Source organism: Saccharomyces eubayanus, chromosome II (genome assembly GCF_001298625.1).
Source record: "Saccharomyces eubayanus strain FM1318 chromosome II, whole genome shotgun sequence".
Lineage (NCBI taxonomy): Eukaryota > Fungi > Ascomycota > Saccharomycetes > Saccharomycetales > Saccharomycetaceae > Saccharomyces > Saccharomyces eubayanus.
The window spans coordinates 664,599-679,738 of record NC_030977.1 but is presented as its reverse complement, the minus strand read 5'-3'; the positions used below and the strand labels follow the sequence as shown (position 1 = coordinate 679,738).

The 15,140-nt window shown below is 40.2% G+C and overlaps 5 protein-coding genes and 1 non-coding gene across 6 annotated transcripts; all 6 read right to left on the bottom strand.

The window, feature by feature from the left end:
- Positions 1-619: 619 nt before the first annotated feature.
- Positions 620-1,675, bottom strand: AHA1 (Aha1p; the record flags this gene model as incomplete). The annotated part of the gene is made up of 1 exon (XM_018363638.1): positions 620-1,675. The coding sequence occupies one exon, from the start codon at positions 1,673-1,675 to the stop codon at positions 620-622; it is 1,056 nt and encodes a 351-aa protein (XP_018223767.1).
- Positions 1,676-2,072: 397 nt separating this feature from the next.
- Positions 2,073-4,859, bottom strand: UPC2 (Upc2p; the record flags this gene model as incomplete). The annotated part of the gene is made up of 1 exon (XM_018363637.1): positions 2,073-4,859. One exon carries the CDS (start codon positions 4,857-4,859, stop codon positions 2,073-2,075), a length of 2,787 nt encoding a protein of 928 aa, XP_018223766.1.
- An 852-nt stretch (positions 4,860-5,711) lies between these two features.
- On the bottom strand, positions 5,712-7,391 carry TCP1 (chaperonin-containing T-complex alpha subunit TCP1; the record flags this gene model as incomplete). The annotated part of the gene is made up of 1 exon (XM_018363636.1): positions 5,712-7,391. The coding sequence occupies one exon, from the start codon at positions 7,389-7,391 to the stop codon at positions 5,712-5,714; it is 1,680 nt and encodes a 559-aa protein (XP_018223765.1).
- A 339-nt stretch (positions 7,392-7,730) lies between these two features.
- Positions 7,731-9,869, bottom strand: GCD6 (translation initiation factor eIF2B catalytic subunit epsilon; the record flags this gene model as incomplete). The annotated part of the gene is made up of 1 exon (XM_018363635.1): positions 7,731-9,869. The coding sequence occupies one exon, from the start codon at positions 9,867-9,869 to the stop codon at positions 7,731-7,733; it is 2,139 nt and encodes a 712-aa protein (XP_018223764.1).
- A 234-nt stretch (positions 9,870-10,103) lies between these two features.
- DI49_0395 lies at positions 10,104-10,236 on the bottom strand. Its single transcript has 2 exons — positions 10,199-10,236; positions 10,104-10,140 (listed from the first exon to the last, which is right to left on the bottom strand). It is a non-coding gene; the product is annotated as a tRNA-Ile (tRNA).
- Positions 10,237-12,232: 1,996 nt separating this feature from the next.
- Positions 12,233-14,536, bottom strand: MSS4 (1-phosphatidylinositol-4-phosphate 5-kinase; the record flags this gene model as incomplete). The annotated part of the gene is made up of 1 exon (XM_018363634.1): positions 12,233-14,536. The coding sequence occupies one exon, from the start codon at positions 14,534-14,536 to the stop codon at positions 12,233-12,235; it is 2,304 nt and encodes a 767-aa protein (XP_018223763.1).
- Between the last annotated feature and the right edge of the window lie 604 nt (positions 14,537-15,140).

The window sequence follows — 15,140 nt, the reverse complement described above, 5'->3', positions numbered from 1 at the left end:
GAAAGCAAAATACATAACCACGACAAGAAAAGAAATAAGAAGAAAACCATGGTTTATTTACTTGGCGATGATGGACCAACCACCGGGGCGCTCAAAGCTCACCCTTCCTTGGCCGGCGGCGAAGCTGACCACGTTGGGCTCGAACACGCCGATAGGATAGACATTGCACTACGTTACACTGCGTTGCTCGGCACTACAGGCCGCGGCACGATGCCATTCGACAAGGACCCGTCGCTTTGATAGTCATTCCGTCGTGTTCCTTGCTGCCGCGGTCATCCTCCCGTCGCCGTCGCCGTCGCCGTCACCGCCGCCATTGCCACCCCCTCACCTGCCAGGGCACCGTCCACATAACGCTAGCACGCCGGCACATTGGCACGTTTTGGGCTGAAAAACCGGGGAATCCCACGGCGCTAGCTAAACTGTCGGAGTTTCAAGTCAGCGGCCTCGCTGCTCCGCTCCAGTTTTTTTTCTTGGTAATATATGTCCGGGGCTCGTGCGGCGCCGAGCGTCGCAAAAGGGGAGCCGGGCGGAGCCGAGCGGATGCCGTACGGAACTACACGTGGTATATGTTTTTTTTCGCTTTACATTCGTATGTAAATATATACACGTATAATATATCTCATAACACGGCACCGAAGCCAAAGGTCAGTTTGATGGAGCGCACGTAGTAATCTTCGAAGTTGCCGCGCACGCGGTCTTCCTCGCCGACGGGAATACCCGTCCACTTGACTTGAAGTTTGGTTTCGTGGAACTCCTGAGATTCGTGGAAGGTCATTTCGATGGTGGAGTTGAAGCTGGCTGACCAGTCCTTGAGTTTCCAGCGGAACACTAACTTCTTGTCCTTTTCGCACGACACCAGCTCGCTGATGACGTTGCCACCGAATAGTTCGAATTTCTCGTTGGCCTCTAGTTTGGGCGTGCTGTTGAAAAACTGTGCGGATCTGCTCCATGCCAGTATACGCTGTTTGTCGAGGAATGTTTCGTATAGCTCGCTGGATGGCACGTTGAAAGTGGGTTCTAGATAGATGGAGGTGCTGTTCCCGCTCCCCTTTTGAATGGGTTTGTTGGCATCGGAGCCTGCTGCTGCTGCAGATGCTGCTGCAGATGGAGACGCGCTCTTTCCTGGCTTCGAAGCTGGTCCCTTGGCCTCACCGCGGCTACTTTGCTGGTTGCTTCTTGTGTAGTTGGATTTCACTTGAGATTCCGGTACTTGGATGTCATTAGCATTAGTGGCCAGTAAGTCTCTGCCAAATTGTAGGAAAATCTGTCTTAGTTTGGGCAACAACTCGGACCTGATAACCGGCTTGACTTCGTTCAGTTCACTAGTCTCCTTGAAAATCGATATTTCAAATTGATAGCTTGACTCTTCACTGTCGAAGGCGACTTCCGGAACGTTGATGCTACCTTCAAATGGCAATGGCGAGCCGTCCTTAGAGTTAACGTGACCCTCGATTAAAAGAGTAAGTTTCAGGTCAAATAACGATATGACTTTCCCCTTACGCTGGTTGACTTCGCAATCACCTTCAATGGATGAAACAGATTTGATTTTGGCATACTTGTTGTCCTTTGCTGAGCCGGTCTCCACTCCAACCAGTTTCTCTTGGAAATACTCTTTGGCCCATCCAAAACAGTTCTTGTCCACCCAGTGCCAGTTATTTGGATTATTAACGACCATGCTGATGTACTTTTGCTACTATAACAATTAAGATTAAGATTGATAGAATTGACAAATGGAAAAAGGAAAAAGGAGTTTCCTGTCTGTCGTTTATGTTTTATGGTAAACTTTTAAACACTTTCTGCGATTCTTTACGTACTTAAGGTTACTATAAAAAAAAAAAAGAGCTACTATTATATAATACAAATGCTGTCGTGTTGATTTCCCACTTATAATGCAATAAGCGGAAATCCTAAATTCATTCATCTTGCCTTTCCGTGAAACTTCATATATTTTCCTTCTAGAAAATTCCATTATGAACTGGGTAACACAATGGGTTTTTTTTCTTTCTTGGTTTTTTTTATTTTTTTTTTTTTTTGTATTTTGTATTTTGTATCTTTTTGGTTCGTATAGACTATCACAGCGCGAAGTCTGAAAAATTCGTTGTTGTCATTGATGGTAGCCCACCGCCGAGGAAATCCAGCATCATATGCATACCACCACCTCCGCTGTATTCGTCAACGTCTTGAGGCAACACTTGCGTAACACCCTCGAGAAACCAGACTTTATCCTTGACCTCTGTAGCAAATCCTCTCAGTAGTTTATAATATGACCTCATAATTCTCATCGCGCCTAAGTCACCTGTCATCAATAACGCGAGGAATGTTTTGTCCAATAATGCTGGAAATGTAAAAACTCGAAGTATGAAATTACCTTGGTTTTTTTCACGGTGCAACTTGTCTAAGTAAGCTAAGGTTATCAAGTATGGCGAATCTAAGCCGACCGGATATAAATCAGTAATGCTTTCGTCAAAACATACCAAATCGGTTATTGTACCCACATCGGGATTGATGACATCGCCTAAATCGCTGAGATCAACCGATATAATGTTGTGGAATTTAGATCTTTCACTTAATGGCCATACAGCGGTTAAAATCGTTGCTGCACCTTTAACATGGAATATCCAAGCACTTGGCGACATACTATTTAAACTTTGGTTGCCTACTGTACCATTTCCGCTAGCGTTTGCCAGTGAGTCCATGATTAATATCAAAGCACTGGCAACCAATGCATCAGTGTTATCCTCTGAAATTTCCAAAACGGCCTCTCTTAATAATCTCAGAGCGTCTAGGCGATGAGATGAAACGTACTGTTCTAATTCTGTTTCAGTTCTCGAAAGGTGTGTGGCACTGAATGCCAATAAAGCATGCATTAAGAATGGATAGTCAAAAGCCAGTTCTGGTATATAATCCCTCCATATTTCAGGTCCAGAAACTTTTGCCGCAGTAATTGTAGGCCAGACCGTTGTACAATAATGATAGAATAATTTCATGTCTATCAGATTCAGATTGCCCTTGGTAGAAAGATCCAAAAGTTTGGAAATACCACTTGTACCGACAGAAATAGAATCTCCGTCTTCGTTGTTTAATTTTGAAGACATGTCTTGTTGTGAGCCTTGATCGTCATTCCTTGTTTGTGACGTTTGTACACCCATTGTTGTGCCGTCATTTTCTAAGGCTACTTTTGTCAAATTTCCTAGAGAACTCAAAGTGTCTTGTATTCCTTGTCTGCCGTCCAGCACCGCAGCAGGCGTCGAAGGAGAAAGGGTATCGTCACCGTTCATATGTCGTCCGATCATTGATATAGGGGCCATCGTTGAAACCGCGGTAGATCCTTGCGATCCCAATATACTGGTACTTCTTCCTTGTACGTTCGATGGTGTTGGGCTTTTTGTATCGGATAATTGACCATCGTTTCCCTTCACAGAAGCTGCAGCCCGCTCATGATGTTCTTGCATATTGGCCAGAGCTTCCTCTGCGTTGCTAACTTTTGCGGCTCTTGAGTTACCATTATTCATTGGCAACTTTATGCCCAACAATTCTTGGAAATCATAAGAAACGCCACCAATACCGGCTGTTGGAAAAGTACTTAGGGACTTCAAACTCAATCCCATTTTGCTTAATTGAGATAGTGCGTCTGCTTGTAGTGTGGCGGCATCATTATTCAAAGTAGGTTCGCCTGTGTGCGGTTGCAAAGGCTGTCCCTTTATCTTTTTGCTAGTTTCCTCCCGAATAGCAGATTCCTCTTCGTTGGGTTGCTGCTCTTGCTGAAGTAGTATTTGCTGTTGCTGCTGTAAAAATTGTTGTTGGTATTGCTGGAGTTGCTCCTGTTGCTGTTGCTGAACTTGTTGGTGTTGTTCCTGACGTAATTGTTGATATTGCTGTAATTGAACTTGTTGATGCTGTTGCAGTTGCAGCTGTTGATGTAATTGATATTGCAGCTGTTGTTGAGTGTAATTTTGTCCCGATGGGATCCTATTGCAAAGTAATATTCCACTTAAACTATTCGATAAACTCATACCCGTCGATTGCAAGGCAGGACTACCAGCGAGATCAAACGAGCCATACCTATCGCTTGGAGTCCCACTTGCTGGCTGCGGTTGAGGTTGTGGTTGTTGCTGCGTTTGGGTCCGCTGTGATTGATTCTGGGGTTGAGTTTGCTGCGACTGAGTCTGCTGCGACTGAGTTTGTTGTTGCAGTTGGAAAGGGCCCATATTTGCAGAGGGCAAAGGTGGTAGCAACAAGCCATCAATTCCCGAGTTTAGCCTTTCTGGGGAGCCAAATGCAATAGTGCCGTTCTGAGAGAAGAAACTGTTCATCATATCTTTTTTATTTATTGTATTCTGCAGACCCATACTTAGAGGGGTCATAGTATTTTTATCCTCTATAGGTACTGATGATTTTTCTTCACTTTCGCTTTTCGTTGTGGAAGTGCTAGATGGGTATGAATCGTTTGATGATCCCGAAGCTTTTATTGCTGAGGAAACATCATCAAATGGCGTCTGCTCCTTCTTGACCATAGTTGGCAAATCTACCGAGGACTCGGGCTCAACGCTACCATCAGCCTTTCGAGTGACGTATTTTACCACCGTTGCGCCTCTCCCTTTGCGTAAGTGGATTGGAGTATATAGACACTCTAATTTCATATTTGTACACTTTTTGCAGGCTGGCTTTCCTTCATCACATTTCACTCTTCTTCTTTTACAATTGTCACAGCCATTTTTCGACTTGTTGTGAAATTTGCGTTTACCCGTTGATGTTGTACTTACCTTCTTGCCATCTACTTCAATTAATTCGATAACCTTCTCTCTTCTCCTAGGTTTTGTCACTGATTTTCTGTGATTATGTATACCGACTTCACTCATCTTGCTAAGCGACTGCGAAAACTGTGATATTGCACTTTTTATTCAATTGGATTTGAAACCTCGAACTCGCTTTAGTAAGGGATCAAATGGGAATGGCAGTTCCTGCAACTTCAAGAACTGTGCTAATTTAGCTGGCTATAGAAAAAAACACTATTTAAGGGAACTAACTGTGAGAGTCTGAGAGTAAAAAATGGACCTTTATAGAAGAACGCCTACCTATCTTTCGCGACTTTCGAGTGGCAGGCATTCTTTAATCCTGCCAGGGCGACGCATATATAGATTTTATCAAGCGCATTCACTAAAGACAATAGGATAATATTCGTTGGGTGAAAATTTGACGCGACCCGGCTAAGGTGCGCTCGTTTAGAGAAAAAAATAGCTTGTGAAGTAAGTAACCTTATTCAAAGCTCCCACACATAGACGGAAAAACACAGCCACTATGGGAGATGTCCACCCTGGGAATCATGTCTAGAAATAGGCTTAGCAGGAAGGGCAACTACGAAACGTACTCCGCATTCATTTCTTGTTGCCTATTCAAAACGCAACGCTAGCGTTAACCTTTTTCCTTTAACAGGGTTCCTTGCTCGTTTACGAGCAAAGACAATAGCCTGTAGGAACCCGCTTCCGCATTCAAAGAAAACCACTCAACGAACCTATATCAAAGTACGCGTTATTACGTATATTGACCTACCTCGCACGGCAAACATAGCTGTGTGGATCGTTAGAAAGTCCGTAGAAAGGTAGCGCTGAAATGCAAACCACGACAGAGTTGAAAAAATATAATTAGATTGTATATATATATTTATTAGTTTACATGCAGATACAAAAATCTTGTCAGAATTACTTGAAGGATCAATGAGCGTGTGGGTCTTCTTTTGGTGGCTCTGGGTCTACTGTAATCATTGTGTCGATTCTCAAAACTGCTATGCAGGCTTCCAACGCTGATTTCAAAGATTTAACTTTACTTACAGTTGGCTCAAGAACACCGGCATGAATTTCATCTACAATTTTACCTCTAATCAAATCCAAACCGTAATTTCTGTAACTTCTCCTCTTGGTGTCTTCTGGTTTAGCCATTTGGCTGGCAGCATGATAAGATCTTAACTTAGCAATCAATTCACTGGAATCCTTAGCGGCATTTACTGCTAAGGTTTTTGGGATGATCAATAATGCAGCAGCAAATTCAGCAATAGCTAATTGTTCACGAGAACCAACCGTAGTGGCAAAATTGTCAAGATAAATGTTCAAAGCGGCTTCAACACAGCCACCACCTGGTACGACGTTCCCACTTTCCAAAGTTCTCTTAACAACAGAGAGTGAGTCATGTAGAGAACGTTCCATCTCATCTAAGGAATAGTCATTTGCCCCTCTTAAAATAATTGAAGAAGAAGAATGCTTGGAAGTACCCTTAATTAAGATACATTCATCATCGGAAAATTTAGCCTGAACGACTTCATCACAAAGACCTAGATAACTGCTTTCAAATGTTTCGTCACCTTCTAAGTTAGACATAGAACCCACTAATGTGGCGCCTGTAGCACGAGCAATTCTTCTTAAATCTTCTTTCTTACAACGTCTTACACCCATGATCTTAGCTTCAACAAATTCCTTCAAACATAAATCGTCAATACCCTTAGTAGTCAACACGACTTGAGCACCAGCATCAATGATCTTTTTTACTCTTTCCAAAACAATACCAGCTTCACGTTTACGGATTTGCTCTAATTGTTCTGGATCGTCAATGTTAATTTGAACACCCATTGCCATACGAGCTTTCTGCAAGTTCAAATCCAAACATGCGATTTTAACATTACCACCGTCAATACGCTTAGGCATAGCTTGAGAGGCAATTGTACAATTTAAGGCGTAACCTGGAACCAACACAGACTCGGTAGCGGACTTACCATGTGCCTTTAAAACATTGACAGCCTTAACAGGGTACTTAATTTCACCTTTAGAATTTTGTGTCTTGACAGCTAATAGGGCATCCACAACCATGTTACTGAAAAATTCAGAATCAGCACCAATAATCTTGGAAGACATACTAGTCTTAGCAATATTGATTAGTGTCTCCTTGCCAAGAGAATCAACACTTGTGGAAAGAACTTCATCAATAAAACGGATAGCTTCTCTTAGTGCAACTCTGAAACCGGTTATAATGGTGGTTGGATGAATCTTATTCTTGACTAATTCGTTAGCTCTTTTCAACAGTTCAGAAGCAATAATTACAACACTCGTAGTACCGTCACCAATTTCTCTATCTTGTTGTTGGGCTAATTCCACCAAAATTTTTCCCGCTGGATGTTGAACATCTAACAAAGATAAAATAGTGGCACCATCATTGGTAACGGTGAAATCACCAATATCATCAACGAGCATTTTGTCCAATCCAACAGGGCCTAACGATGACTTAACAACGTTTGCTACAGCCATAGTGGCTAGAACATTTTGATTACGAATATCATCACCACTTATTTTTTCACCTCCAAGAAACAGAGTGTCTGAGCGGGAATTATTAAATAATTGGGACATCGTTCAGTTATTAAACCTTTAAAAACTTTTAATCGATGGTCGTCGTTCTTTACAAGTCCTTTGTCAATGACTTTTCTAATTAAGTTACTTGCTCTTCGTGTTACAATCACAATTCGATTTTTTTTTTCCAACTCTTTGCCACTTAAGACGAGGTCTTTCGGCAAGTTAAAAAAAAAAAAAAAAAAAATGAGCTCATACCAATCGAGGCGAATTAATACGATCGGTATATTCAGCTTTTTTAAAAGTTGTCGACTAATGTTTATTTAATCTTTTACTTTATTCTTTTATTAAGGCTATTTTACAGACCACACATGATTATATAAATTACAGCGTTCAGATTTATTCCTCTCCTGAGGAAGATTCTTCATCAGCATTTTGTAACCATTCGACCCATTTCACCGTCAATTTCTTAACTTCATCATAACAAGGATCAACAGAAACACTGTCCCACCATCTATAAATGGAATCTTCTTCAATGATGTCATTATCATATAGAGAAACCAATGCACTAAATAGGATCAAATCCGGTTTATCAAAATTTTGTTCTACAATTTTCTCCATTAGGATGTTCATTAGATCAACGTATTCTTCTTCATCAAAGACTTGTCTCTTAAATAGTAGCCCCCATTGATTGAAAACTTTGGCCACAGCATCCTTGGGACCTAATGTTTGAGTTGCGATGAAATGGTAAACTCTTTTCAATAATGCAGTAATGGTTGCTATTCTCACTTCATGGTACGTGACGTTCATACTCATTCTCAAAGTATTTAATTCTAGTAGGGCGGTGTCAAGATCATGGTTATTTTCCATAGCACGCTCTACAGTAGCAATACCCTCTTTTTCGAAATCTTCTTCCTCAAATTCTGAATCAAATTCTTCTCTATCAGTGTATACACTATTGACAGACATCGTTCTCTTTTTCTTGGTCTTTTTGGTGGTAGAGGAAATGGAGTCATCACTTAGGTATAACTCTTCTAATTGGTTACTCAAAGTGTTCACTTCTTTATAGGCTTCTGTAGAACTGTCTTCGTCATCAGAAAATTCACTTTCATAGATGTAGCCAACACCCTTTTCTCCAACTATAGAGACAGCTAATACTTGGCCATCATTGTCTTCACTAAGTTCTTCGTCATCATCGTTGCCATACATCCCAGAGAAAGCGCTCTTCAATGGGTTTGCGGATATTTTAGTATTTCCATCTAAATCCATGTTAGCATCAATTTTGACATTATAGCCGATGATACAACCGTCATTTACGTGTACATTGGTTCCCAACATGGCGTTGGAAGCGAGTAATGAATGGTCGATAATGCTATTGTTTTCGATGACACAGTTATCCCAAATAAAGCTATTCTTAATTCTAATATTTTCACCAATTTGGCAGTTCCTTCCAATAACAGAGTTTTCAATTTTAGTACCCTCTCCGATTTTGGTGCCTGAGCCGATAGCAGTACATTTACCAATTTTACAAGATTGAGCCAAAACAACATCTTTTTCTTTGTATATATGTCTTGATTCATATGAATATGTCTGGTCATCCTGTATATTAGAATCCAAGACTAAAGGATAACACCATCTTCCTAAGAAATCTTGAGAGATTGTATCGTAGGTTTGCCAACTCTCAACTCTTACGGCGTATTCACCCGTTACATAGGCGTAAATATGTTTCCCCAAGATATCACTAGAGATAACACCTTTAACGAAATCTGTTCTCAGTGACTGGTAGTCGAAATTCTCTTGGAAAATTAAGGGAACGTGGGAAGTGCAAATATCGATCCTACAATCGATCAAATCGTTTCTTATCACAAATTCATCAACATTGTCCAATAATTCAGGATCGATTTGAATGGAAGTCTTTTCTCTAGAGCTTGGCAATGGTAGATCTTGGTAGTAAATACATCTATTAGTGGATTTATCCAAGACGAATGCGGCAGGTTCAATGGTTCTTGTTTTAGGGTAACTGGTAGCTTTGCTCAAACACATGGTGGAGATATGGTCTTTGTCTTGGGAATGCATTTTTTTATGAAATTCCAGCATTTTACTGAAGTCGATGTTGGTCACCACATCACCACTTACTAAAATGAAATCACCAGTAATGATACCTCTGTTATCCAGATCCCTCATGACATCACCTGTGCACCTAGCTTCAGGGGACATTATGGTCGTGATTTTGAATGGAGACCAAGGCAAATTCCATTTGGAGTTTTCGATGTAATCATTAATTTGGTTAGCATGAGAAGAGCAAATCAAAAAAACTTCGTGTACACCGGCTTTGGCTAGAAATTCCAAAGTATATTCAATGAGCGGTACATTAGCCAACGGCAACAGACATCTTGGCCTGACAGCTGTTAGCGGCATGAATCTAGTTTCGTAAGAATCCGTCAAGACAACAGCTTGCAAACGGTCTTCAACGTCCATATCAGAATTTCTTGCATGGTTGTTTTGCCCATTCTTCTTTTGCCCCTTCTTTGGTGCCATCTTTCCTCTTATGAGTAGTGTCTTTTTGATTTATAACAGACGATTCCAAAATGTTATTCCACTTCTACAAGTGGCTATATGAATTTTTATGACACACCTTTAGCTGGTGTACAACTAACTCTTCGCAGGATTCTACTGAAGAAAAGCGGACTGAAAAAAAAAACGAAGAGCTAAGAAACTCATCAACTYATATCGTACGGAAGAGTTGCTTTATAGATGCAAAAAAAGAGAAAGTGCTCGAGGTGGGGTTTGAACCCACGACGGTCGCGTTGCTTTAAAGACCTGTTTGAAAGGTCCTCGGCACAGAAACTTCGGAAAACCGAATGTTGCTATAAGCACGAAGCTCTAACCACTGAGCTACACGAGCATTTTCGAAAGAGGTGTAACTAAGGTAGCCCTTTATACTGTAAATTAGTAAAAAACAAAAAACAAAAAACAAAAAACAAAACTGTTGGGTGGGTACTTTCGAACATTCTTTAATGTGATTTTAATTATGTTGATTCTGGAACAAACATAATGACGATATACTTCATTATTGTTTATCAGCTTTTTCACAATGATAAGGATAACCAAATCTGTCAATTAGTGAAGATAAGGATAAAGATCTATCAATTGACCAGAAATGAGCGTATAAGGAGATGAGTTATACTTGGTAACTAAACATCAGTGTTCTGAGTTTTGTCAGAACCATTGGATCTCATATATCCAATCAGCGTGTGTTTTTATACCTCTCTTATTCACCTTAAGAAAGAAATACTTATTCTTGATTATTACTACTTACTAAACTACTAATTATCAACAAAAACCCTCTGGTTTATTTCTGTTAGAATAGATGATTTCAGGTGGACCTTTGCCTGTACGTGTTAAAAGAAGTATTTTTTATGTTTATGTTTTGTTAGAACAGGTGTTTCCTTGAAAACATTCTTCCGGTCACGGTTAAATTCATAAACAAATGTAAAGATTTAATAACTGGTAAATTGGCTGTGAATTACCATATAAAGGAATGAATCGTACCCGCTACCTTAATACTACTGTGTTATGTACTATGTCTGTACTATTGTTGTTCATATAACCAATCAGCGTGTATTTCACATACCTCTCTTATATATTCTAAGAAAATTGCTTTTGACTATTAATACTTACTAGACTACTAATTATCAACACTTTCGGTGACTAATGTTATCAGCATATGCTATAAACTAAGATTGGAAGTGACTATACAATTGTTGGAGCAGAGGCGAGAGGATAGCGACTTTTAGCTTAGGATATTTTTTTGACCTATAAAAATTGATGACAAAATCTGGGATTTAACTTTTATTCAATGATATAGTATTACGTATATAGACTATAGCATATGTTCTCCTCATGGATTTAAGAATCCACGAAAGGAAATCAACAATTTACATAATATTATAAATGATTCTGTTTTCTTTTCTATACATTTTAATTCCTCGATTCTCTTACAATATCAATCCTTAGGCTTCAGCTTCCATTATTTCGACGACAGTTTGAATCTTGTTACATTGATCTTGAAATTTATGTCACCTTCTAACATTGTATAAAATAGTATCCTAGCAATCGATATAGTTTCCTGTTTTATGTATTAAACAAGCACTCAGTTATCGCAGAGCAACTCGAGTAAGAAGCAGCAGCACAAACATTTTAAGCAACTATCCATGCAGCTTCCTTCCTCCTTTGCTGGTCCTTGCTGAACGTAGACTGGTTGTTGCTGTGGTGGGCCTTGTTGGTAGTAGCCCTGTTGTGGTGGGCCTTGTTGGTAATAGCCTTGTTGTTGAGGAGGGCCTTGTTGATAGTAACCTTGTTGCTGGCTCATGATTTCTGGTCTAACTTAGTTCGGTAGTGGAGTCCTTCTTTTGCCTTTTTTTCTTTCTTTTTCTCTCTTTTATTTTGACACTTTCGTTTTTATACCAATAATGCAGCTTAATCCATCGGCCTCGAGCAAAAATCTGATGAAGGCAAAGTAAAAATAAATAAACACATAGTACACAGAAGAGGTCGTACAAACACTATCATGTTTTTCCCGTTTTTCGCCTGTCGTTTCTCTTGCATTGCTTAGCCACGCATATGGATAGATACACGGTATTATTCCAAACCATTAACTTTCGAATAGGGTCTCGGTAAGTTGTTGGCTGGCGTGGCTTATGCATGCATAACATAGCCTGGATAAAAGCCTGAAAATAGAAAAAAGAAAAAAAAAGGAAAAACAGGAAAAAAAAGGAAACGCAGGAGAAAAAGGAAACGCAGGTAAAAAAGATAATTATTAAAATTAGAGTGAAAATACTGAATTATGTAAAATAAAATAAACTAGGCTAAACAAACTAGTGAACGATCGGAATACCTATTCAATCTTTATAATTTTTTTGATTAGGATTGTCTTTATACGCAGATGATTGATTTCTCTTTTGAGGTAGAGGATCCACAGAATCTTCTATGAACTCATAAAATCTATTAGCGTAGTCTCTTGGTGGAATAGCACTAACCAGTTTAGTGTCATGGCGCAAACTTCTCCAAAAGGTTTCTAATTTCTTCATCACCGAATAATTTGTCAAGAAATCGATTATGCCCACGTAATATATCAAGTCTAGGTCATTGTTAAATTGATCAGATGCACGAATCCCACCTTCAAATTCTCTGAAAAAATGCCGTACCACTGTTCCAGTACCAGATCTCATGGGCCCTTGTGTTTGCGCCTGCTCCTCAATGGATGCAGTGTCGGGAAACTGTAAATCGTCTTCTTTGGCTTTACTGATGTCATGTATTCCGATTAACAAGGAATAATCCATCGTATTCAACTTAGCTAATAGTTCTACGTCTTTTTTCAGTTGAATTAAGAAAGCTTTCTTCTTCAATGGACCGAATTTGATTTTTTGGCCTTCTTCAAGCCAATTTAAATCTTTCATTACTGGTCTATAAGCTCTATCTTTTGCCAATCTTTCCTTATCTATGCTAGTTGAGCGACCCCACGTGGAGCCCTTCAAATCGAAAGTAGTATGAATATCCAAATGTGGTGGGAATAAGTTATTCATAACTAAGAAGTAGATTTTCCGATGTTTGATTTTGTTTTGAAATGATATGGGCATTTTCACTCTATGCAGCCCATAGAATTGACAAATTAAAGTGTTTGGATTATCCTTTACATGATTGTAGTATTCTTGAATATGCTTCCTCAAATGGATGTGTTCGGAATGATGAATCGTCTTGATAATGTATTTGTAGTCTCTAGAATAGTAGAAAAAAGAACCACTTTTTCCCGGTGAGTTTAATTCACTCAGAATATATTTGGAAGTCAAGGACACCAAATAGTCTGCGGGGTCCAGACCAAACAATGCACGTAATTCTCTGAACACTTCCGGGCAATAGTCCTTAAACTTGAAGGCGTATTGAGAAGAGGGAGTCAATTCATTGCCATGGTAATCGAAAGCCAATTTCTTGGTGAATCTGAAATCCCCAGGGGTTAAGGGCTTCATTATACCTGAACAACGTGACACCGCAACACGGATACCAGTTAACATATTATAAGCTATGATAAAGTTGACGTGACCCTCGCTAACTTTGTTGCCGATCAAAACACGGTCATCATCAACCAGGAAAGTCTTCCTTTTCCTCTTCATTTCTCTTTTATGCAACAAAGACTGTCTCATTTTTTTAATTTCTGCGGTAGCAGACTCTGATCTTTTCAAGGCCGTATTGGTAGCAGTAGTGACGGGTTGATTCTGATTATTGTTATGATTGTGTTGGTAGTAATGATCATTTGCTGGAGGTAAAGAGGTGGTAGATTTAGATATCGTTGGATATTGCTTTGATTTTTGGGAAGGTTGTGGTAGCGGGTGAATGGGCAGCGAAGTCATTGAATGGTTAACTCTAGGGGCAGTATTAGGCTTCGCATTGGTATCTGTGTTGGCCAGTTTTATTAAATCGGAATCGTCCATAGGTAATATTTGAGAATGTTTGGAAGCGTGGAAAGGAATGTTGGGTAGGTTCGAATCTTGAGTATTTCTTCTTTGTTTTATTGTTGTGGACGTCGCTGTTACTGCAGATATTTTGGAAGATCTTCTAGAAACACGCTTATTCAGTAAAATATGGTCATCATTTAAGTCTTGAATGTACGAATCAGTGTGAACAAGACTGGAATTATCTAAATAGTTGTTTGAATTTAACGAGGGAGCCGTTACCTTTTTGGAGTCGTTTTCTTCAGGAAAAGTGTACTTCTGGAATTCCTTGTTATTACTAGCGTTTGGCTGTGGTGAAGTTATCGTATTAGGATGATCGTCGTCGATGTTGTTATTATGTAAAGGGTCGATCGATATCGAGTAATTTCTTTTTACCAGCCTCGTATTATTTATCGTCGGATTTAACTCTTCAATAGAGGTTGGAGTAGAGGATTCGCCATCAGACAAACGAGGGCTCTCCATGTTAGATTCTGAATTCGAGGAAGAGTGGTAGCTAGTGTGGTTGTTGCTATCTTTTTTTATTCGATGATTCGAATCAGGGTTCGAGTTCGAATTTGAATTCGGAGCCGAGAGGTTATTGTGCCGCTCAATTACTGCAGAGTGCGACAGCGATGGCTCTAATTCTGTGTTGCGACTGGCAGGAGTTATGAGGTGTAGCGGTACGACAGAAGTAGGCTGTGATCGCAAGACTGACATGAGTTGGAAGTAATGGTAGGGAGATAGCGATTTATAATAACAGTCACGGGTGCGTAAATAGACCTATACTCTTGTGCTCGTGCTCGTACTTGTGCTAGTGCTCGTGCTAGTTGTTTTTGTTTTTGTTTTTGTTTGCCTCTCGCTCCGTTTTTGCTTGTTGACACGCTTTGGTTATTTCTATCTTCGTCTTTGTCTCTCTGTTTTAATCCCCCATCCATTTCCTTTTTTTTTTTACCTGTGTTTTGTTTTCCCACAATGGGCGGCACGTTCTTATATCCGTAAAAACGGATATGCGGAAACGACACGTCGTTCAGGGTGACGATTCACTCAGCCCCACTGCACCCAAAAAGGCGAGTCGCTGTCAATAGTAAAGCACGTTGCTGAATAGCACGGAGTCGGATCCCAACGAGACGGATGTGCTAGGCACAGCGGATGCCGCCTGGTTTCTGCCAAGACCCGGCACTCCCGTCGCCAATCCCGCCGGGTGACTCCCCCCGCCGCGCTTTAAAGCGCCTATTCGCAGCCAGGTGCCAGGCGGAAACTGCCGCCGTCAAAAAAGAAAAACGAAACGAATACAGAAGACAAGACAAGAGACCAGTGATCG